The sequence below is a fragment of the Aristolochia californica genome, unplaced genomic scaffold (genome assembly GCF_029961685.1).
Source record: "Aristolochia californica isolate CCGP_79_NKW_82.1479 unplaced genomic scaffold, dmAriCali1.0.hap1 SCAF_6, whole genome shotgun sequence".
NCBI lineage: Eukaryota > Viridiplantae > Streptophyta > Magnoliopsida > Piperales > Aristolochiaceae > Aristolochia > Aristolochia californica.
The window spans coordinates 35,915,610-35,940,126 of record NW_027182257.1 but is presented as its reverse complement, the minus strand read 5'-3'; the positions used below and the strand labels follow the sequence as shown (position 1 = coordinate 35,940,126).

The following is a 24,517-nucleotide window of genomic DNA, read 5'->3' as shown; positions in this document are numbered from 1 at the left end:
AGCCCATCTTCCAACACTCCCCCTCAAGTTGGAGGAGAAAAAACATCATAGATACCCAACTTGTCATATATAAAGGATAAGATTTTAGAGGTAAATAGTTTAGTGAGGATATTTGCTACTTGCTCTTGAGATGAAACATGTTTGAGGGAGATTATTCCTACATGAAACTTCTCTCGTATAAACTGACAATCCACCTCAACGTGTTTAGTCCTTTCATGGAAGACTGAATTTGAAGTAATATGAATGGTTGCTTGGTTATCACAATGTAGACCCATGGGACCTCCTTTATAAAATCCTAATTCGGTAAGAAGGGTCCTAATCCATAAGAGTTCACTAACTGTATGGGCCATAACTTTGTATTCTACTGCTAGATCTTGCAACCACATTTTGCTTATTACTTTTCCATGTAACCAAGTTTCCTCCAACAAGAGTGCAATATCCAAACGTAGACTTCCTATCATCAGGTGATCTAGCCCATTCTGCATCCAAGAAGCCTTCTATGTTGAAGTGCCCATGTTTTTTATAAAGCAATCCTCCTCCCAAAGCTCCTTTTAGGTATTGTAATATTCTCTCTAAGGTCTGCCTGTGGATAAGTTGTGGTTTGTGCATGAATTGACTCACCATGCTTACAACATATGATATGTTTGGCCTAGTTATTATGAGATAGATTAGTTTTCCCACAAGTCTTTGATATTTTCCAATATCAATATCTTCTCCATTCGTTGCACATAATTTTACATTTGTATCCATAGGTGTGTCAACTGGTCGACACCCCTTCATTCTTGTTTCTTCGAGGAGGTCCAAGATATATTTCCACTGAGAGAATAGCATCCCATGTTTGGATTGAAGAACTTCAATGCCCAAAAAATACTTAAGCAATCTCAGATCTTTAGTTTTGAATTCCTGACATATCATATTTTTCACTTCTTGTATGCTATGTGCATCATCGCCGATTAAGATAATATCATCAACATATATAGCTAATAATATTTTTCCTTTAATGGTATCTTTAAAACATACCGAATGACCTACCAAGCACCGATGAAAACCAAACCGTAGAAGCGTTTGGCTAAATTTATCAAACCAAGCACGATGGGACTATTTAAGCCCATATAAGGATTTTTATAATCTGCATACCGACTCTCCTTCAACCACATAGCCTGGTGGTTGAGCCATATAAATTTCCTTGTGTATATCATCATTTAAGAATGCATTCTTTATATCGAGTTGATATACGAGCCATGATGAGTTAGCAGCAAGTGATAAGAGGATATGGACCGAATTTAATTTTAAAACAGGAGAAAAGGTAGCCTCATAATCTATCCCATAGCATTGAGTGTATCCTTTAGCAACAAATCGTGCTTTAAGGCGAGCAACGCACCCATCCAGGGTATGTTTAACCAAAAAAACCATTTACAACCGACCGGTTTTTTTCCTTTTGGGAGTGATGCTGAGTATAAGGTTTGATTCTCATATAAGACATGCATTTCTTCATCCATAGCCGCCTTCCATCATGTATGCTTAAGGGCTTCATGATAGGACTGTGGAATGGAATGAGAAGAAAGAGATGCAAGGAACTAAGAGCAATCGAAAGACAAGCGATGGTGAGACATAAAGTTGGAGATAGGGTGAGAAGTAGTATAGGAATGACGTTCCTTTCTTAAATCAATAGGCTAAGTATAAAATTTTGGCCCAAACATAGGAGGAGAAGGACTTAACTCGGGTGGATTTGACTACTCCACAGGTGAGGTGGCGGCCGGTGCTTCAGGGGGTTGAATAATATCAACATTGAAAGGCAAAAGTGGACAAGGAGTTGTAGGAGGAAATGTCAACCTTGGAGGAGCATCATGCGAGGAGTAGAAGGAGGTGTTCTCAAAGAAGGTCACATCTCGAGATACAAACATCCTCCGAAGGGTAGGATTTTAACAGACATATCCTTTCTGGGTGCGAGAGTACCCCAAAAAAATACACCTCATCGAACAAGGATCAAGGTTACTCTTTTGTGGGAAAGTGACAAGGACAAAACATGTACATCCAAAAGCCTTAAGCGGAAGATAAAAGGGATGTTCACCATGAAATAAAATAGAGTAAGGAGTTTAATACTAAGAACAGATGAAGATAACCTATTGATAAGAAAACAAGTCGTAAGTATAACATGATGCCGATAAAAGTAGGGTACCTTCATGGAGTAAAGGAGGCCCCGAGCAACTTCAAGAAGGTGACGATTCTTTCTTTCTACAACACCATTCTTTTGAGGGGTAGAGGCACACGATGTTTAATGGATAAGCCCATTACCCTTAAAAAATGATTGGAACTCACTAGATAAGTATTCCTTAGCATTATCAGACCTAAGGATTTGAATTTTCTTTCCAAATTGAGTCAACATGAAAGGTTTTAAAAATAGGAAGGACTTCTGATCGTTCTTTAAATAGATATAACCAAGTGACTCGGGTAAAGTCATCAACAAATGTAACATAATATTTAACTTAAGAAATATTAGAGGTACACAAAGGTCCCCATACATCAGAGTGTATTAAAGCAAAAGGAGCAACACTTGTTGTGGTACGGCGAAGAGAATATATACTCCTATGGTGTTTACTTAGTTGACAAACCTCACAATTGAAAGTAGAAAGTGATTTTAATGAAGGAAGTAAAATACAAAGTGAAGAGATAAACAGATGACCAAGTCGGTTGTGCCAAAGTCGTGCCTCAGATGTAGTGGACGATAGGGCAACTAATGGCAGAAAATTTAAGTAGTACAATCCCTCTTTTTCATGGCTGCCACTAATCACCCGTTTCGTAGTTAGATCCTAAAATATACAAGAAGAGGGTGAGAAGGTGACAAAGTAATTCAATTTTTTTTATTATATTATTGACCGAAAGCAAATTTAAAAGAAATTGAGGGACACACAAAACATCTTGAAGAGGAATAGAAGATGTGAGAGATGAGGAACCCTTGCCAAGTACCTTGGTTTGGGTACCGTTAGCCATAGTAACAAATTTCTGGGGTAGACATGAGATAAGGAATAAAACATGTATTTGTTACTTGATAGATATTCGGAGGCCCCAGAGTCGATGATCCAAGAGGAAGAAGATGAAGTGGAAGAAAGCAGACCTGAGGCAATAGTAGGTAACGGTGGAATGGAGGACTCCATTAGAGACTTCATCTTCAGTAGTGAGAGTCGCGTTCCCGGATTGGGAGTCAGCTTTTTCTTCTCCTTTATCAACATTAACGGAAGTTGGGTTAGTCGTGGTCCAATCAGGTTTGCCATGAAGTTTTCAATAGGTTTCCACAAGGTGGTTCTAACCACCACAGTAAGTGCAAAGGTGAGGCTCAGTGCAAGAATGGTTTGGACCCATTCTACCACCTCTATTGCGACCCCCTCTAATATTTCTACCGTGTCATCGATATGAGGATGATGTACCCCTATTGTCGGAGCACATAGTAGATGGAGCGTCAATGGGGGAAGTAGGAGATGGATCAGGGATCCATAGCAACGTGGTATTGATGTCATCAAAGGATGGAAGAGCGGAGGAGCTAAGAAGATGGGTCTTAGCAACCTCTAGGTAGGGCTTGATATTTGTCAAGCAAATGGCTGCTGCCAAGGCCTCCCGTTGCCTTTCTTGAACTGCAATGTCTACTGAATATGGCTGAACGATTTTCCATTCTTGGAGAAGGCCTCGAAATCGGGCAAAAAACTCATGAATGCTATCTCTTATTTAATATTCAGCATACTTTGTAAGATGTCAAATAATTTTTGTAAGGAGGCCGTACTGGAGTATAGCTTAACACATGTCTCCCAAATGTCCATGGTTGTTTCCAAGTAGACTACATTGTTAGCTACATGTTCTTCCATGCTATTGATGAGCCAACTAATAACATGGTTATCATTTTTAACCTATTTGAGGTAGGCTACATCTTCATCATCAATCAGAGGAGGGAGTTTGATTACGTGACTGAGAAAGTCACGAATAATGAGAACCCTCCATACAGATTGTGTCTAGCTAAGATAATTGGAGAGACCTCTTAATGAAATTGTAGTAATGTAGAGTATGTCACTCTTACTACTTGTTCTAGTCTCTATTATGAGGCAATTCAAATGTCAAGGTCAATTGCAAAGGGCGTCTTCAAATAACAATTACTCAATGCAATTTGAAGAAATCATGGACCAAATTAGCTACCAACAATGGAAGGAATAGAAATTTTCCACGAGAGCAAGCACAAAATCTTCAAGGAATTTATGTTTTTATCAAAAGGGGATAAGATCCAGCTATCAATCAGTTCCTCTTATATTATTCTAGAAAAACCAAGAGGAGAGGATTGATGCAAACTCTTATGCCTTAATCCAAACTCCAACACAAACCATGGGCAAACTTTTTAGAGATACCTAAAGGCAAAAATCAGGACTCTAGGAAGCAAACTTTTCTCAGATCATGAGAACAGTCCTATGTAAAAAAAATGAAGCAATCGTTGGAGTTCAAGAGCAGCAAAGTAATAGAGATAAGTAGGTGTTTTAATTTTAACCATGAGACTGTCATCCAACAACATAACAAGATCCCATGAACAACATCAAGTGAGAGAATTTATAGCAACATGTGTTGGAATTCTACCTCAAAGAAAATTGATCCAAGTTACATAAAGGTAACCGAATCTCAAATCATCAATTTATCAATCTTGATAAGACACTAGCAGCAACTAATCTTGATCAAGCTTGTAATTTAGCTACAAAAAGATAAAGATTATAACATCTTCTTAGTCATAAGAGATAAATTTTCACAACCTCTCATATGAAGATTATCTTGACTTGATGTAATTCACAAATCAAGAATTCAATAATTAATGAAAGATTATGTAAATAATGGCCCAAATTGAGTTATCTCTTCATGGATGGACTCCTTTCATGAACAATTTCTTGGACAGACTTCATAAATAATTTTTTGTATACTTCATCAAGGGGGATCTTAAATTCCATGCTCTGATACCATGTAGAATTTAGGATCCCATGTGGAGGACTTTAGATCAATGAAGAAGGAGAAGAAGAAGTGAGAAAGGAGAGGAGCAGGAGAAGGGATTGTTGGAAGATAGGTCCCAAGCCCACACACCAAGGAAGACCCACATATCCAAGTGTGTTGGAAGATGGGCCCAAGCCCATAAGACCTAGGAAGGCCCATGCATCCAAGAGATATAGAAGACGGGATCAAGGCCCATATATAAAGAAGGCCCATAGGGCCACATACAATGATGGTAAGAGGGTAAATAAAGGGTCATTTCATAGAGATAGCATTGATGTAATTAGATTAAAGTTTCAGGGTTAAAATCCTAAACCCTAAGTTCAGGGTATTATTATAATATAATAGTTTTATTAATCTATAAATAGAGTTTCAGGGGGAGGGTTAGGACATCAAGTCCATAACATCTTCTTCCTCTGGTTTTCTCCCAATGGGTCTCTCTCGCTTTTTCTCCATGAGCTAAATTCATGGAGTCTTGAAAGTCAACATGGTATCAGAGCTTTGATTTTCAGGATTCGGGCTATGGTTTTTTCCAAGTTTCATTCTCCTTCATTTTTTTTACATAGTTGTTGGAATTCAGTTTGATTTTGCTAGTTTTTTATTATTGCACACTGCCTTTTTTTCTTGTATCTAAGTTGAGCAGAGTTGACTCGGCTTAACACCATCATACCAGTGAGTCCATATCTTTGGAGCCCTTCTGTTTGCGTTGCTTGTGACTGACTCAAAAAGGCAGAGCCACCAACTTAAATTGTTTTTCCCTCTTGTTGCCATCATGCTTCCGATCGCCATCACTCGCTTTTACAAAGTTGTGTTGCTGGTCCATGCTTTGTCGTGAGAAATAGGGTCGTTACTCTTCTTTCCAAAGAAGACGACCTTGCTATCCGACCATCTCTATTTGTAGTTTCCTTCCGCTAACTGGGTGTTAACGGAAAGTCCTACTGCTTCTCTGGGATATTACTCCGGAAGATATCTCTTCTGTTGGATCATTTTGCTGCCACTAGAAACCAAGCCACACCATTCTGCCAAGTTTTTTTTCTGTTGTTCCGCGTTGTTCAGGAGCCAACGTCGCAAGGAGGAAGACAACCGCTCTGTTTGGCGCCATAGGGAAGAAGATGATACTATAGCCGAATTTAATAGTAGATGTCATAAACTCCTCTGGTTTCCAAATCTGTTTTTCTACTCCTGCTGGCATATTTTTTTTCTTCTTTCGAAGATATCAGAATCACCAGTCTCTAGCTTGGAAGGTTTCTATATGATATTTCTGGAAGGTCTCTTCTGGAGTGAAGTTTTTTTGGAAAGTCCTCTCTGTCCGGAATCTTGCTGTTTGGAAAGTTGCCTTCCAAGCTCTGTTTCCGTCGAGAGTCCTTTGACATCGGAGAGGAAGAAGGTACTATTGCTTAATTTAAATTTCCTAAGTTAGGAAAATTTCATTGCGCAGGTTCAGCGCCTGTTCCAGCCCAACTCGGACAGGTTCAGGACAACCCAACAACCTAGCAACCTGAGGTTGCCCTTCTAGTTGTTGTTGAGCAGCGCTAGTCTACCGAGTAAACCCAGACCAACTCAGACCGAGTCAACTCGGTCTGGGTCAACATGACTCGGACCACTTATTTTTTACCTCGGTATACGTGTTTGGACCAAAGCTTATACATATTTATGCAACGACTTGGATATATTGGTCTACTATTTGACTCAACGTGACTTTGTAAATTTTTCTCTGGTTGGATTATTATTTTGAAGAATTGATAGATTATTCCTTGGTCAGCATATTATTTGGTACAAATATTTGCATTAGATTATTTCATGAGTCACTTTTACAAGAATTATTTTGGTTTGTATTATACGGGCCCAAGCCTATTTCAGCTACTGCTATTGTGTCTCTTGGATGAGACATTATTGTTAAAGAAGAGGTGGCCTCAGTACTTTTTCTCATACTATAATTTATTTGACTCTAAAAAATATCACGATTGGGATACCATGAGAGTTGGTACCCGGATTGGGACACCATCATTTATTTAACTCTCAAAAATATCACGGTTGGGACACCATGAGAGTCGGTGTTCGAAATGGAACACCATGATAAATAAGCCCATTTCTCCCCATTAACGTCATTTATTACTCTACCACTTGGGAGTCGTTGTCCTGTGAAGGGACACGGTGGTGGAGGTGGACACTTCAGAGCAATATCGATAGACACACTACCTACAGAAGACGGAGTGTACCCTACATGCAACATGAGTGAAGACTGGAGTATGGAGCAATATGTCTTAGCGGCCAGGAGTGATTTACTCTCACTTATATTATGTTAGTTGGGCCTCATGGACGAGATCACCAACGTGAGGGGGAGTGTTGGAAGATGAATGCATATTGGAAGATGTGCCATTTTATACAAAAATATTTTATACAAAAATATTTTATACATCATTTGCAGCAAGTTGGGAGTTCATGCTGTTCTCTCACCCCCAGTTTGAGGGAGGAGTGTTGGAAGATAGGGGCCAAGTCCACACGACCAAGGAAGACCCACATATCCAAGTGTGTTGGAAGATGGGCCCAAACCCATATGAGGAAAACCCATGCATCCAAGAGATATAGAAGACGGGTTCAAGGCCTACAGATCAAGGAGAAGGCCCATATGCCCACATACAATGGTGGCATGATGATAAATAAAGGGTCATCTCATAGAGATGACATTGATGTAATTAAATTAAAGTTCCAGGGTTAAAACCCTAAACCCTAAGTTCAGGGGTATTATTGTAATACAATAATTTTATTAATATATAAATAGAGCTTTAGGGGGAGGGTTAGGACATCAAGTCCATAACCTCTTCTTCCTTTGGTTTTCTCCCAATGGGTGACTCTCCCTTTTTCTCCATGAGCTAAATTCATGGAGTCCTGAAAATCAACGGGGATGAACCAAGATGGAGTGAGTTTGGATTAAGGGAAAAGAAGGTGCACCGACCAAGAGAGGAGGGAGGCTGGACCAATTTCTTGAGAAAAGAGGGGAGAACTTCAATGCTCTACCTCTTAGCCAATGTCTTTATTTATAACTTTACAATGCCCTTAAGGCTACAAGTTGATAAAAGAAGAGACATAAAAAGAACAAGTATTTACACCTTTATGCCATCTTTATGGAAAATATCCTATTTTACCCATATGCCACCACTTAGACTTGTGGGCTTACTAGCCTTGAGCTTGTGGGCTTGAAAACATTATATATCTTAAAAATTATATTAGTACCCTTTTACCCTATGAGGGAAGGAAAATGGAAAAGAAATAAAGATTTTTTACATCATTGCCACTATACATGAGTTACATCTTTCAACAACTACGACATTGGTCTCCCTCTGCAGACGTTGCAATGTTGTCTACTTCTCTTAGTGTTGTCTCTTCCCATCCTCGATACAGGTGATAGTCCTTTATCCCTCTCCTCCCTTCTCTCCCTCTTCCCCCTCTCCTCTACCTCCTTGTTTTCTCTCTTAATAAGGTTGCTAATAATATCCAAACATTTAGAAACTATACGGATGGTAACAAATGCGAAAAGTAATTCTTTTTTCTTTGGTGAAATGAAGGCACAAAATGACTTTTCTGATAAAATCCTTCTTCTCTATCCTTTTTTTTTTTAAAAAATCATGTAATTTCCTAGTAAAACACTAATAGGGTTTTATACTAAAGGTTTCTTGGAAATGTATATCCCAAAAAAAGTTAGAATTTTTTTTCCTAGGATATAAATTTCCAACCAGGGAGACTAACGAGGCCTACAAGTCTACTCATTTCCTTTTTGTGTTTGACATGTTTGATAAAGTAAAGTTCTCATATGATAACCACATAAAAGCATTTTTGTTTTATAAAATATAAATGAAAGAAAGAAAAGAGAAGACACAATCCTTATCCTCTCCAAAGAAGAAAAGAAAAAGAATAAATTAGTGTTTAACTATATTCAATACCTTGCTAATAATGAAGACATTAACACTTTTATTTTTAATTAAATTTATAAAAATAATTGCACTGAAATTTCAAAGCTGTGTGATATGGTAGTAATAATTTATTGTTTTTCATACCTTGAGTAAGGCAAAACTTAGAAGAGTAATTGAGAATTATTTTTAAAAGATAATTTAAAATAGCGCAAGTATTAAATAATTATAGATGACCAGGTGCATTCTTTATCTTTTAACAAATCTTATGGTGGAATAATGTCTGAATTCTAAGACATTGAATTCCTTCCTACCCATGCTGTTGGTTCGAACCGGACCGGTCCCGATCGCGTTCCATGGTAGTGGTTCATTCACCGTCGAGAGCCGAGGGCCAGTCTGGTCCAGGAAGTATATATAGTAAATGGAAATTCCAAGTATACATTATTGACCAATAAATTCCCAAACGTGTATGCGCTCGTGAGCCCAACCGCCTCACAACTGTTGCACGTGCGATCTTCGGTTAGGATCAATCGGATTTCTCCTAAGCAATCTCAGAGTTCTCCATCTTCGGATCACGTTCCCGAGACGAAACCCCCGTTCTCAGTTCTGTCTTCTGTGCGGACAAATTCGCTGCTGAGACGGATTCCCTCGTCGTCGTCTAGCCCTCGTTTTCCTTGAAAACCCTAAGCTCGTCCACGCCGTGAAGAGAGATGCCGCCTCGGGGCAGGAAAGGCGCCGGAAAGAAAACTACGCCGAAAGGTAAGAACCCTTCGCCCAGAACAAAAGCTCAAGCTCAGGCGAACGCTGTAGAGGAAAAAAGCGTTTCTGATGCGGAGGTTCCCGTGGTCTCCCTTCAAGATAATACCATCTCGGAGCCTGAATGTTTGCCCACTGTCGTAGAGGAAAAAACTGTTGCAGAAGAGGAGGTTTTAGTCGAGAAGAAGGAGATAGAAGAGGCCTACGCGGAAGAGGCTGCCAATGTGACGAAGGAGACGAGTGATACTAAGACGGAGGGTGCAAACGCAGAAGAGTCTGCCAATGTGGTCACAGAAATAAATGAAAAGAAGGCGGAGGATAGAGTGGAGGTGAAGTTGGAGACAGTTGAGGTTAAAGAGATGACTGTTACGCATTTGGTGGATATTCACATGTCGGAATCTGTGAAAGAGGAAAAGGATAACGGCGTTCCTACTGAGCCGGAAGAGATTGCAGATGGGAAGTCGGAGACAGTTCTGGAACCCGTGAATGGGGAGAGCGATGGAAATATTTCTAGAAAGACAGAAAAAATGAAAGACTGTGCCGATGGTATCACTGAAGCACCTGTTAGGGAGGGGAAGGTTGTTGAGATTGTTGAAGCGTCAGAGGAAGCTGCAGTTGGGCCGGAAGGTCCTAGTTCAAAACATGTTGAAGAGGACAATAATGGTGAGGATTCTGAAGTCCCTGAAGAAATTATGGATGGGCACGCGAGTGAGTCTGCTCCTATGGAACGGGACGGAGGTACGAAGTTGATAAGAAACTCCAATTCCGTTTTAACTTCTTTTTTTTTTCTGCAAATACTTGAATCCTTGTTTATATTAATGTTTGATTTTTTAAGTGACTTTAGTTGCTTTCTTTTTTTCTTAGCTGTTTTACAAAAAAAAAAAAACTTTAGTAGGTTTATTGAGAATAGTGTGACTTCTTTTCGTTCCTTACCATCTGAAATTGACTTCTACAGAGACTGAATTTATATCTTCTAATCTTCACAAAAAAAAATTAAAAATTATTCCTTCTGTATTTGCTACACTTTGACATCATTGAATGCCAATGAATTTGGTGTTGCTTTCACATAAGCATATCGCTTAGTTGTTTTCAGAAGTAATTGTGTAAGTTCTACACATGACTTCTGCAATGACTATGAAGAGCTATTCAAAGTGTAAAGGTTTTTTTTCAAAAGAGGTGAAAAGTTTTGATCCAATTAAATAAGCTAAATGCTTTTTTTCATATGAAATTTTCTATAAGAAATCATTAGATGGTTGTTTGTGAAACAACAATCTTTTGAGTTCAGTGATATATTTGAGACTTTTGCTGATATTTGTTGTTTGTACAACAACTGTGGACCCAAGTATTTTCCCTTATGAGTCATTCAAAAAGCCAGTAGGATCTGTATACGCCTCCTTAAGCCTTTGCTTCTAACCATACATATGTCCAAGGTTAGGGATGGTTTGAGAAACCTAACATGATCAGTTTGACTTCATATTTTATTTCCACTCAATCTTTTTGTCAGAAAGCTCCTTGATAAGTGATGGCTTCCCTTGCTTTCCTACCTTTTTTTATTCAATAATTGTAACATTGGGCAGTTGTCTAATGATGATGGTGATGAGTGTGTTGCATTATCTGAAGCTTTTTTCTGTGATAAAGTTTATCATAATGTTTGTACTTTTCATAGCTTTCTGTTTAATTCATAATCAATTTTGTCTAAATTATTTATATTAATTCTTAAAGTTTGACATGAAATACCCAAATTGGTATTCTGGCCTGGAAAGCCACAAAACCTGCACATCTTTAGTATACATGGATGTGTGATGATCTCTGTATATCTTTGTTTGTTTGATATTTGTGTGTCTGTACCTTTTTGATTTGAAGAAACACAAATAATGTTATTCTTAGAAAGAGAACTAATTACGAAATTCATTATGAGATGTGGATCCAATAAGTCCATATGCATGTAGCTATATGTTTGGAAGAAATTGAATTAGAACTGTAAACTACTTTAATATAATTTGACATTATATATATCTCTTGGGTAAGATGGAAAACACTTAAATCTAAAAACTCTTCGTGGAAGTTTTTGAAGGGTTCGATATTTCCAGAAATCAGTGTTGCTTTTGGTGGCACCAAATTTTGACAATACTTTGGTAGAGGCTCAGGCTGGGCCTTCCTTGGAGGAAGTTATCTATGCAATGGAGGGCCACTTTGATGTCCCTGGTTCTAGATATTTGCTATTTCTTCTCAAAGCATTGTAATTTCAAGTGGCTTATGATTTTGTGAATTGAAATCAGTTTGTATTGTCCATTTTCAATAGCTTACTTTGGCTTAGTAATACTGGTATTAGTTCTAATAATAAGCACACCGATCTCTGTGTAATTTCTGGGTTAGGCAGTTTTTAATACTTGTTGGTTGCTTCAGATGCCAGTAAGGAGATTGGTGATGAAGAGACATTAAAGGAAGATCTAGACAGCGAAGGAGGTGAGGTTGATGGTGCTCTCCAAAGTGAAGGTGGTAACAAGGTGGGGGATGGAGATGAGAGTGGGAGTGATGATGAAGAGGAGGATGAAGAGAATGAGGAGGAAGATGAAGATCCTTCTGTTTATATGCATGCTCCTCTATCAGATCAGAAGAAACAGAAAGAATTTGAAATTTTTGTTGGTGGGTTGGATAAAGAAGCAGTTGAAGAGGATTTGACAAAGGTTTTTGGTGAATTTGGAGAAATTCAGGCTGCCCGAATTGTAAAACACCCAACTACACAGAAAAGCAAGGGATTTGCATTTATCCGGTATGCAACTGTTGAGCAAGCCAAGAAGGCTCTCTTGGAATTGAAAGATGGAGCAGAGGTGGAGCACCTAACATTTGTTTAGCCTTTGCAATTTGTTATCTCTTTCATTCCTGATTCTACCTTAATATTCTGAATAAAATTTTATTTTTGGATCAGGTGAAAGGAAAGCGTGTGGGTATCTCAGCTAGTCAGGACAATGACACCCTATATATGGGGAATATTTGCAAGACATGGACAAAGGATCATGTAAAGTATCTTAATATTTCATTGTCTAATATAGTATTGGTTCTGATATGCTTCAAACCATTTCTATCATTAGCCATATTGTGATGCTTTTTACTGAAAGACGAAAAAGTTGTGTACTTACTGTTATTCGTTTGTGATAAAGGTTCTTGAGACCTTGAAGGCCTATGGAGTTGAACAAATTGAGGAGATATATTTACCAGAGGATCCCAAGAATGAGGGAAAGAGCAAGGGGTTTGCTCTCCTAGAATTCGGCACCCACTCTGATGCTATGACAGCATTCCAGCGACTGAGAAAGCCTGATGCTGTTTTCGGCTGTGACAGGAGTGCCCGGGTTTCTTTTGCTCAGTCATCCATGCACCCGAGTGAGGAAGCTTTATCACAGGTTAAGAGTTCGTTCCTCTCTCGGTTTTTCTTTGCTATTACATGTTTTCATGTTGAGATACTTGAAAACCGTGTTTTTGTACAGAGATAGACTGGGGAGTGATAATGAGAACATTTTTCTTGTCTGGTTTCAGGTGAAAACTGTGTATATTGAGTGTCTCCCTGCCTCTTGGAACGAAGAAAAGGTAAAGGAGCAGTGCAAACAATATGGTGACATAGAGAAAATCCAGCTATCTCGGAATTTCACTACAGCTAGGCGCAAAGATTTTGGGTTTATCACATTCATGTCTCATGAAAGTGCTTTAGCATGTGTCGAAGGGATAAATAATGCAGAGATAGGGGAGGGAGAGACTAAGGTAGTAACATCCTGATGTCTTACTTTTGTTTTGGTGAAATTTGTCTACAAACTTGGCTGTATCTTTTTATTTCAGGTAAAAGCAAACCTTGCTAAGCCTCAGAACAAGGGCCGCCTTGCAAAGCAAGGTGCTCGGGGTGGCTTCAAGGTCAGAAAGGAAGGGGATCACACAGAAGACGCTGGCCGTTCCATGAAGGCGAGAAGCCATGCCAAATCTAAGGGTTCGGAGGCAAAGGGTAAGGGAGTCAGCAATTTTAGAAGTGGTCGAAGTGGGCAACCTTTGAGGCCCCATGGTAGAAGTGGTGGTCAAGGAGGTGGACGTATTCAGGATTTCCAAAGAAGAGAACCACAATTCAAAGGTGGGAAGCATGGTGGGAGAGGTGGAGCTCCTGATTATAATCCCAGACCATCAAAGAAAGCACGAGGTATTCATTAGTTCTCTTATTCGTTTTTTGTTTAATGATGAAAGAGTCTTTTAGGTGAGGAAAGAGACAAAGGTAGACATGAAATGTTTGCTTCAGTGCCCCGTACTTACCATGCATCCGATCTTCCTCTGTCCCTGTTTAGGACCTTGGAAATAATTTTTGCATTTATATGAACTTGTAGGAAACATGCATGATAGGCCGACGAATGACTTTGGCAACCGAAGAAACTCCCGGTTTGGAAAGCCAAAAGGCAACTACCCCTCTCGTCCTCCTCCATATAAGGATTCATATGCATCAAGATATGGTGCTCCTACCCCTGGCTACCCTGGTCATGGTTATGGTGCAACCTCGGGGTCAAAGCGTCAGTATTCTGATATGGTATTTTCTCTTCTGGTGCACTGTCCCTCTTCTTTGTTTGCTTTGACTCACTTGGCTAATGAGGGTGATGCATATTAGGAACCTCATGCTGGATACCTTGGTCCTGCACCCAAACAAGGCCAGCAGGATTCTTATGGTTATGGGCATAGAAGGTTTGCCTAATCTGACTGACTGTGTTCTTAATTTGTCTTTTATTCTGCAATTTGGTAATCTTTTCTTTTTTGGAATTTTTAATTGCTCGACTGACATTTGATGTTTCTCCTGGTGATTTAGTGCTGGTGGATACAACCATGCAAGTACTGGTGCTGGTTATGCTGGAGGTCTCTCTCTCTCTCTCTTTCTCACTCTCAAACTTGAGAGTTTGAACAACTTTTACATTTGCAGTTCATTTACATATCCATACACAGAGATGTGGGTGCTGCTAGAATTGAGATGCTCCAGAGTTTAGTGCAATATGTGCCATCATTTGATGCAGTGATGCTGGTCTGTCTGAGACTTTTGGTTACCTGATCTAGTTCTCAGTAAATTTCTTTTGAAATAAGGATGTATAAACTATTAAAAAAAGGAAGAAGAATACAACAAACCTAGTTAGGCGGGTCTTCCTTCACAACAAGGTGTTGGAGTTCTCAGTAAATGGGATAGGATAAATTGAGCTGACCTTTTATAGGGTTGAGGTTCACCCTTCTCAATTAAAAAAAAGAAAATTATACTGTGGGTGAAAGGCATTATTAATGTAACTAGAAAAAGAGGCTTGAAAACTAGCATTGCTTCTATGTTGACTCATTTTGGATAAGAGTCAATTTTTTGACATTCCATGTATTTCGTCATGGAACTTGATGGAAAAAATGAACACTTGCAACACACTCTTCTGTGTTGGCACTATGTGACATAATTTCATGTCTTTTAAGTTAACTCTGAAGATTCTGTTGCCAGTGATCATTTTTTTCCCTTTCTTTTTTTTATTTTTTATATTTTTTGGCCCAACAAAGTCTTCTTCATTTTGTTTTAATTACCTTTCATGTTTGAATCTTTTTGGCATGTTTACTCTTCTTCTTCATTTTACTTCAAGCTATCTTTATATCACAAGGATGGGCATCAAATCTTGCTACTCTTTTTAAAGGGTTACTGATTTTTGGGAGAATGAAATACTTGAGGAATTCATAGCTGAGATAAGCAATGAGAAAGTGAGTTTCCCATGAAAAAGCATTGGTTTGGAAGCTCCTTCTTTTACTGGATGTTTTCAAAAGAATTTTGCATCATATTGGGCAGTGTTACCATGTAATGTGTGAGGAACAAACTATCTTTGAAGATGGACCAGTTCGATCTTGAGCACCTTACAACTATCAGATGATTATTTCCCTGTTTTAGTTGTCTTTTGTGCCAGTAGTTTATTTACTTTTTTTATCCCCCTCTCCATATGTTGTTGTTTTGTTTAGGCTTCTTGGCTGTGTCAAACATGATTTGTTGACCTCACCTAGGGGTAAAAAAGAAGGTTGTTTTGTATATGGATGTTTCGTTACCCACCACAATATTTTATTGTTCTGACTATGGTGCGTTGTTCTGTTACAGCAGGATCAGTAGCTACCTATGGTTCTGAGTATTCAAGCTATCCTGGCTATGAGGTACTTTGTGTGTGTGTGTGTGTGTGTGATTGACATACATGTTTGAGTTTTCTATGTCTTTACATTATTTTCATTTTTTAATCCTTGATAAGATGTCTGTTAATTTGCCATTCCCAAACACTTATAAATTGAATATCATTAACTTTCAAATTTAACGTTTTGATAATTTGATATTTCTGTCTTCTTGCATTGGTTTTTCTATTCTGGATGTGGATCAGCTTCTGAACCTGAACAACTCTAAAAGGAATAGAAATAATTTATAAATGTATGACAATTTAGGAGTGACAATTTACATACTGTAATAATTGCAGAGGATTACTATTGATGTGGCTTTTGACGATTTAAGAAAAAAAAAGTGGCCTATGAAGAAGCCCAGGGTAACTCTTGTTTTTTTTTGAGAAGGCAATGTGGCTTTTGAAGATTTAAGCAAAAAAAAAAGTGGCTTTCAGGGTAATTCTGTTTTTATTAGAAGGCAGTGTTGCTTTTGAAATTTTAAGCAAAAAAAAAGCGGCTTTTGAAGTAGAGGTAATTCTTTTTCTATTTTGAGAAGTCAGGATAATTCTTTTGTACATGTCATTTGAATTGAAAGCTTAGTATATGTTATTCTGATGGTAGAGTGTGTGGCTTTTATGGTCCTTCGTATTTATGAATAAGTGATCCTATTCCACTTCCTTTCAGTCAGTGGAACTTTCTTGGTTATATGAGAAAATTAGTGCAAAAAAAGAAGTGTTTGAATGAATTTAAATTGGATTACATGGGTTTAAGACTTATATGCACAACAAACCTGTGACCAGATCATGGTACTCCAATTTATGTAAAGCTGATTGTAGTATTTATCCATCCTAAGAATCTGGAAATGCATGTAGAGAGTTGGGCATGCATCAAGTATACTTTTTTTATTTTTATTTATTAGTGTTTCGCTGATATGACAAGCAAGGCTATTAAACCTGTGCCTGCAAGGTGATTGGGTCCTATTAAACCTGGGTCAACCTGATCCGATGATGATATCATATGATGTCATATTCTTTTTATAAAATAAAAGACAAAAATCATTTCTGAAAAAAAGTAAAAAGACAGATCAGGGGCAGAGCCCCTCCCCTCCCTCGTTTGGCAAGTGACCTGGCTGAGTCAACTGCTTCATTGGCAAACCTGCTTCCAGGGCAACCAGGTTTGACCGATTTCTAGGTTTGACTCACCACCCGAATTCAATTTTCCTATGCAACAGCCACTTATGTCCCCCTGCAACAAAAACAGAACTGCCACCCCACTGACACTCAGACAAAGCAGATGGCTCGCTGTCAGCCTTCCCTCACCTGTGACCCCCAACATTTACCATGACATAAATACCCTCCTGCCCACAGAGAAAGACACCCAAATCACCTTTATGCCTGGTCAACCACTCCCCAGTCAATTGCTTAATCAATCCCAACTTGTCAACTTGTCCCATCTTCCTACCACACTAAATTTGGAATTATTTCCAACTTCTAACCCCCCTCTCTTGGCAGCCCCTCTGGCCATTTGTCCCTCCCCCAACATTAGCCCCTTCACTATATCTTCTTGCTCCCCCGAACACTCCCCTACAACCTTCCTTCCTATTATGGATACCCCCCCCCCCCCCCCGACAGTGCGTTGAACGTCAATACCCCTCTGGTTTTGAGTCAAGCACTGAGATTTGCAACCAACCTCCACAATGCCAGCAAAATCTTTCCCCTCCTCTCATTGCTACTTATCAACAGCGAAATTGTGGTCAACCTAGGCAACTCTTATAGGGCGAACCCAGTACTGGTACTCTTTACCCCAGAGACCGGACCATTGGACAATATATCTTCCCCGAGCCCGACGAGCGTGCTCAAATCTTTATTGAGGCTCTCCAGTCCGAGAAGAACAAGTTTGACGAGGAAATATGAGCCCAAATGTTGGAGTTGGCCAAAATTATGAGTGTTGTCTATTTTGGTCCTCTACCTGGCAATCAACCACCTTCGGAAGTTCAAAAGAAGCATGAAAAATGATAATCTTCTCTTGGAACGTGCATGCTCTGCCCGACGTTGGACAAGCATCAAAAATCTTTTATCTTCTTTTAAAGCAAATCTTGTCATCCTTCAAGAGACAAATTCCTCATATCTATCCTCAACTACCGTTTGAGACATCTGGCCATCTCGAGACTTTGATTGGCTGAAGCTTGATGCTGTTGGCACTTCTGGCGGCATCCTCCTTATCTGGGACACATGGATCATTGAGGTTTCTGACAACATCTCGGGAACCTACTCTATCAATATCAAATTTCGTGATATAAATACTGGGAGCATTTGGTGCGTCATTGGTGTATATAGTCTAACAAGATGCTGTGACCGACAACTTTTCTGAGACAACCTTCTTGCTATATGCGAACATTGGCATCTCCCCCCTCCTTGCATGAGACTTCCACCCTCTATTGCCATGAAAAGGCTCCCCCAGCTAGCCGGATTTCAACCTCAATGTGGTAGTTTGTGATTTGGATGAGATAGCCCTCTTTGGGAAATCTATCGCTTGGTCTCTTTTTTTTTTTTTTTTTTGAGGGCGTGGCACGATTCGAAGTCACGACCTGACGCTCCTGGTTGTAAAGAGAATACCATCAGACCACACGGCCTTAGGTAATCTATCACTTGGTCTAACGGTCATCAACTGTCAATTTTATCAAAATTGGGCCTCTTTTTAGCCAATGAGGATTGGTTGTGGCTGTATGATAATGTGACCGGTAGAGTCCTCGGGCACACCATCTCTGATAACTTGCCCATATTGCTTGACACTCATGTTGAATGCTGGGGTCCCTCGCCATTTCGGTTTGATAATTCTTGGCTCAACGACAACAGCTTCATTTCGGTTGTTTTGAATGGCTGGAATGGACTCAATGTTCATGGTCCAAGAGGTTTCTCCCTCGAAAAATTAGGTTGCTCAAACAGCACCTCAAATCCTGGTCCTTGGGCACCGGTCTCAACAGTTGGATGAAAAGAACTCTCCTCAATCAACTTGCTATCCTTGACGTTATGGAAGAAACCAGATCTCTCTTCCAATGAATTAGTTCAACGTTTTACTATTCAAAATCAACTCCAGATTTTTGCACATAATGAGTTCATCTGTTGGAGACATCAAGCTCGCTTTAAGTGGCTCTTTGAGGGCAAAGCCAACACAAATTTTTTCCATGCTGTGGCCTTTGCCAGGCGTCGTGCCAATCGAATTACCTCGTTGTGTGTTAACGGCGAGGTAACTTCCAATCAGCCCTCCATTTATTTTTTTGAAATAGACCCTGCCCTCCATTACTAACTCATTGGTGAGCTTTTTTCAGATCTTTATACGTAAACCTAACCCTCAAGACCTTCCATCCAGAATGTTCACTTTGCTCAATTCCAGCTGCCGCAGCCAGCCTGATTGAACTACCCTTTTTTGCATGCGAGATTGAAAAGGCCACACTTGACCTTCCTTATGACCGTGCTCCTGGACCAGATGGATATAATGGAGAGTTTTATTGTGGCTGCTGGCCTATCATTCAAGTGGACGTCAACTATGGTTCAAGAATTCTATCACCGAGGCATAACATATCAAAGTATCGAGGCTTCTTTCATTGTATTCGTCCCTAAGAAAACCAATGTTGAGCAACCCTAGGATTACCGCCCAATCAATCTCACCATGAGCACTTACACGATCCTCCCCAGACTTCTTGCCAACGAGTTCAAAACTGTCCTGCCCCTGGTCATTCATCATGGGTAATCCGTTTTTATTAAAGGCCGAAATATCCTTGATTCTGCAAAGTCGAGCCATGAACTTCTGCACTACTTCAAGACAATGAAGCTCCCCCGTTTTGTGCTTAAGCTGGACTTTGAAAAGGCTTTCGATAGGGTCAATTGGAGGCTTCTTGACAGCCTCCTCACCAAAATGGGTTTTGGCAAAAAATGGCGCTTAAAAAAATTTGGATCAACAACTGGATATCCTCCGCCTCATATTCCCTTCTCATCGACGATACTGTATGTAGTCTCTTCAAGGGGTCTCGTGGCATTCGGCATGGCGACCCCCTATCTCTGTTGCTTTTCAACGTCATAGTACCTCTCTTCTTTGGTTTACTCGGCCAAAGAGAAGGGATTGTTGCTGCCAACTGCTGATTATGCTGATTTTGATGTCCCAATTCTTCAATTTGAAGATGACATGGTTTATTTTGGTGTTGGTATATGGACCAGGTCAGAAAACTCCGGGCCCTTCTCGGATTATTCGACATGTTTTTAGGGCAGTTGATTAACTGGCGGAAAACAACCCTCTTCGGGTATCACATTGACTTGGAGACCTTGATGCACATGGCTGATTTTCTGGGATGTTCTTTGGGCACCACTCCTTCAATCGACCTTGGCCTCCCTCTCTTTAACAACAAATCAAGTGCTAATATGTGGTCTCCTCTGATTGAGAAGTTTGATCATCGGCTGGATACTTGGCGTGGCAGCTTCACCACAAGCAGACTCACTCTCTTGACATCTTGTCTTGCTGGCCTCCCGAACTACTATCTCTCCTTTATGCGATGCCCGACTTCCGCATGCAAAAGAATTGATACCTTTAGAAAGCGCTTCCTTTGGCGAGGTTCTGAGGACTCCTTCCGATATCATCTTGTCATTTGGAAGGATATTCGTCTCCCCTGATTATTGGGTGGACTTGGTGTCCCCTCCACAAAAGAAATGAATCAAGCTTTACTCTTCAATTGGATATGGAACTTCAATGCCCAACATGCTTGTTGTTGGAAATGTATGGTGGCCTTTAAGCTGCAATGTCCAAGTCTTTGGTGGATTGAAGGGGGAAGACGTCGATGCCTATCCCCCATATGGAAAACCATCCTCCCCTGCTTCCGCTATTCAAAAGCGCCACATCTTTCTTTGCTATTAATGGTCAAAGACTCCTCTTCTGGCAAGATGCTTGGTGTGGTAATCGCACCCTTATAGACGTATTAGGCTCTCTATTTGTCATATCTTCGCGGCAAGATGCCCTTATTGTGGATGTATGGCGCAACCAATCCTGGGATTTTTACTTTAGATGGAGTCTTTGAGAAGATGAGACCAATGATCTTTGTGATCTCCTATCCACTCTTGAGCCTATGGTGATCCGGGACCACATCCCAGATAGAATGATCTGGAAATCGAACAAGAATGGCCTCTTCTCGCTGGCCTTTGCGTACAATCATATCAGAGGTTGGGTGGCTAACCCCTCTGAGCATGACGCCGCTGCTGCTTGGTGACTTTCCTTCCCAAACAAAATTAAGTTTTTCATATGGACAGCCTCAGAGAGAAGATACTTACTGCCGACAACCTTCATAGGCGTGGCTTCTCCAGCCCCAATACTGTATGCCTCCTCTGCAACACCTTTAATGAATCGGTCCAACACGTCCTTCTCCATTGCAGCTATTCATGGAGAGTTTGGATGGCTATTTTTCAGAAACTTGACCTCCAGCTCTGCCTTTCCCAAGATTTAATTGGAACCATTCATCTGGTTATGAGCACCCCTCTCCCCAAAATCCTCTTATCTACCTGTCTTGCTCATGATCCTTGGTGCAATTGTGGCTGGAACAGAACAATATGCGATTTAATCATAAGTTCAGCAGTGTCGGGAACACTATTGATTCGGCCGTGGGCCTTATATCCAGTTGGCTTCACTCCCGCCATGAGTTATCTGCATTCAAGGGGGTGCCCCCCCCCCCCCCCCCCCCCCCCCCCCCACACACACACACACACACACACACACACACACACACCCTTTGGCAGAATTAAGCTGAATTTTGATGGTAGTGCCTATGTTGACTCTACCACTGCCTATTTGCCCTCATGCATGGCCTGAATGTCTTCAAGGAACGGCTCTCTGGACACCTCCTCATTGAAGGCAGCTCCAGCATTGTTATTGGCTGGTGTTCGGGTTCGGCATCCCCCCCCCTTGACGTAATTGTTTATTTCTTATAAAATTCAGCACCATTTTTAAAAAATAATAATATACAAACAAGGCCATTCAAAGATGGAAAAACAAGCAAAAGGAAACTTGCTATGGGAATGAACAATCCATTGGCAATTGGGTTCAGTCTCATTACAATTAGGTGTTAAAACCAATCCAAATATGGCTGTCTACATTTGCATGATTTGTGTAGATGAAATGAGATGCTTGTGGTTTAGGGCTAATGCTTGTATGTAATACTGATTTATGCATGCGAGTTCTTGTGATATAATTTTTGCATACTTTTTTTCTCTTTCAGGCTGGCTATGGTTATCCAACAAGTGGCGGTGCTTACCCTCCTAGTGCTTCTGCATATCCTCCGGGCAATGCAAGCTATCCTCCAAGTGGTGGGGCCTATCCACCAACTGCTGGTGCATATCCACCTCGTAGGCCATATTACTAACGCTGCCAAAGCAACTGATGGGGCTGTTCAATGTTTAGCCAGATTTTGTCACATCTTTCTCAAGGTAATTAGCTATTCTTTCAGATGGGTGTATTAAAGCTGTTACCCATGTGGAGGTATTGAAGGGTTTGGAAATTGCCGCGGAGTCTGGACTGTGGGCTTGGAAGATTTCAACTTCAGCTTGTCCATGTTGATCTACCATCTATGCGGCACAAAGGATTGGCCTTTTAAGAGGAGTGTAGGATGTTTTGCTGTTTAGTTTAATTGGTCTCCTCGTTAATGGCTACCATGTTCAGTTGGTTCATAACAACAATTACCTGGGAGAGCGCAGAATCTGGTTGTCACTTTTTATGGGAGCGAGAAGCCCTTGTTTCTTTTCAGCAGCTGTGCAATATATATGAATTTAACCTGTGCTAAAGAATATGATCCCTATCGAAACAGAAGTTTTTCCGAGAAATTCTGTTTGTCCAGATGTGCAATACCCTTGGGAGTTGCCTTGTGTAGCACATCTAGCGACATTTTCTTTGTTTGCATGTTTGGTTCGACCGTTTTTTCCCTTGTATATGAACCCAGTTTGTGGAAGTGGAGAACGTTTTCTGCTGCAGCATTCAAGCTTCAATTTATCCATCAGCATTCAGACGAGCCGATAACCCTCGCAATGCAGGACATTAGGTCACACTTGGAGCAGTCGTACTAAATAAGTTTAGAAGAGAAGAACGCCCAAGGTCAAGCTTGTTTCTTGAAAATTTGTAAGTTGTATTTATTCAATTAAAATTATTCCTTGCTGGTAGGAAATTCCAATTTAATTTTGTAATTTTTTGCGCTGTAAAATGAGAATTTTCCTACGCAATTAATAAATGTAAAACTTAAAACTGAACATCCAAATACGAACCGAAGGATACTTGAACATTAAGAATAAGCTGAGAGAAGAATCCTCAAGAGAAATTATTCTGAATCGACGATTAAGGAAAGTCGAAAGAAGGAAGCGGGAGGAACAGATGGTGGTCCGTCACGTCTTCCTCTCTCGATGTTCGCATTGAGACCAAGACCAAGGTCTGCTAGGTGGTTGAGTTATATGCTTAATAAAGTATCTAGTAATTATAAAGTATTTCACACATTAGGATTAAGACAAGTAATTATTCCGGTCTTTAAGTGAAATTGCAGTTTTTGACAATTCAAACATCATAACTTACAAAAGAATTTATTTTTTTTATATACAAAAAACCAACACATTTAGGTTAACTTAGGAGAAAAGGGGATAAGACTTTATCAAAAGTAACAAATATGCGAAGCTATGATATGCAAAACTATTTAATTTTACGTGATAAAATTCAGCAAGTAACGAGCAAGGAAACTAACCAATAGATCACACAAGTATGACCTCTTTATCGATTTTTGTTTGCTTTTTGAGATTCTAAATTAGAATTTTAATCACTCAATAACCAATGGTGATTAAAAAAGGGAAAAAATGAACTAGGTGTTGGTAAGAAATACATTAAAAATAAACTAGAACTAATGATTACTTTCTAAAACTATTTTTCAAATCCTAATTTAGGGTTTTAACAACTTAATTGAGCAGCCACTCCTTCAACAAAGAAGAACTCAAGGAGAGATTCAAGAGCACTTTTCGAATTTCTAAGGAGGAATTTTTGGCATAAAATTTAAATAAAAAAACAAAGGAATGAAGCAAACTCATGTGCATGACAAAAAACAAGTGATTTCAACCATTCAATATGACGAAAAAAATGAATTTTGAGGGGGATAATTAGGTTTGAGTAAAAACAACTTTGTGACTATCAAAAACTTGAATTGAATACCTCAAATGTGAAACATAAGGTAAAATTTATGTGATTAAGGAGTGAATTTGCTGAATTGACTTCAACCTTTTGCTTCTCTTCAAAACTAATCGAACCCTTTGTTGCTTGAAGGTTGAATTAAGTTTCATTTCCACTAAACTTTTATAACTTGATCAAATTATTTTAAACCTTAGAATTTCAGCTCTTATAGCATGTTGAATTCAAGGGTTTGACCCATGGATAACTTGGTTTGACAAGAAAAAGAAGAAAGAAGGAAAAATATAAGAGAAGATGAGAAGGAGAAAGCAAGCGCAAGAGTTGAGGAAAGAAATTTTAGGAGTTAAGAGAGATCACATGAATGAGCTCCCCCCCTCCTCTCTTTCTTATTTATATAGGTGGGGCATGGATTCCTTAATATATAAGAATAAACAAACAAAAGCTTAAACAAACTACTAACTATAACTTATGTCACT

At 39.7% G+C, this 24,517-nt stretch overlaps 1 protein-coding gene across 2 annotated transcripts; it reads left to right on the top strand.

The window, feature by feature from the left end:
* Positions 1-9,518: 9,518 nt before the first annotated feature.
* LOC137933950 (polyadenylate-binding protein, cytoplasmic and nuclear-like) lies at positions 9,519-22,852 on the top strand. 2 transcript variants are annotated; one of them, XM_068778092.1, is made up of 11 exons: positions 9,519-10,412; positions 12,081-12,505; positions 12,604-12,693; positions 12,836-13,075; positions 13,209-13,430; positions 13,506-13,854; positions 14,036-14,232; positions 14,311-14,384; positions 14,506-14,552; positions 15,805-15,854; positions 22,105-22,852. In XM_068778092.1, exons 1-11 carry the CDS (start codon positions 9,629-9,631, stop codon positions 22,246-22,248), a joined length of 2,622 nt encoding a protein of 873 aa, XP_068634193.1. In that variant the 5' UTR covers positions 9,519-9,628; the 3' UTR covers positions 22,249-22,852. The 2 variants fall into 2 exon arrangements, with proteins under 2 accessions (XP_068634193.1, XP_068634192.1); XM_068778091.1 differs by having other exon boundaries at positions 15,802-15,854.
* Positions 22,853-24,517: the final 1,665 nt, after the last annotated feature.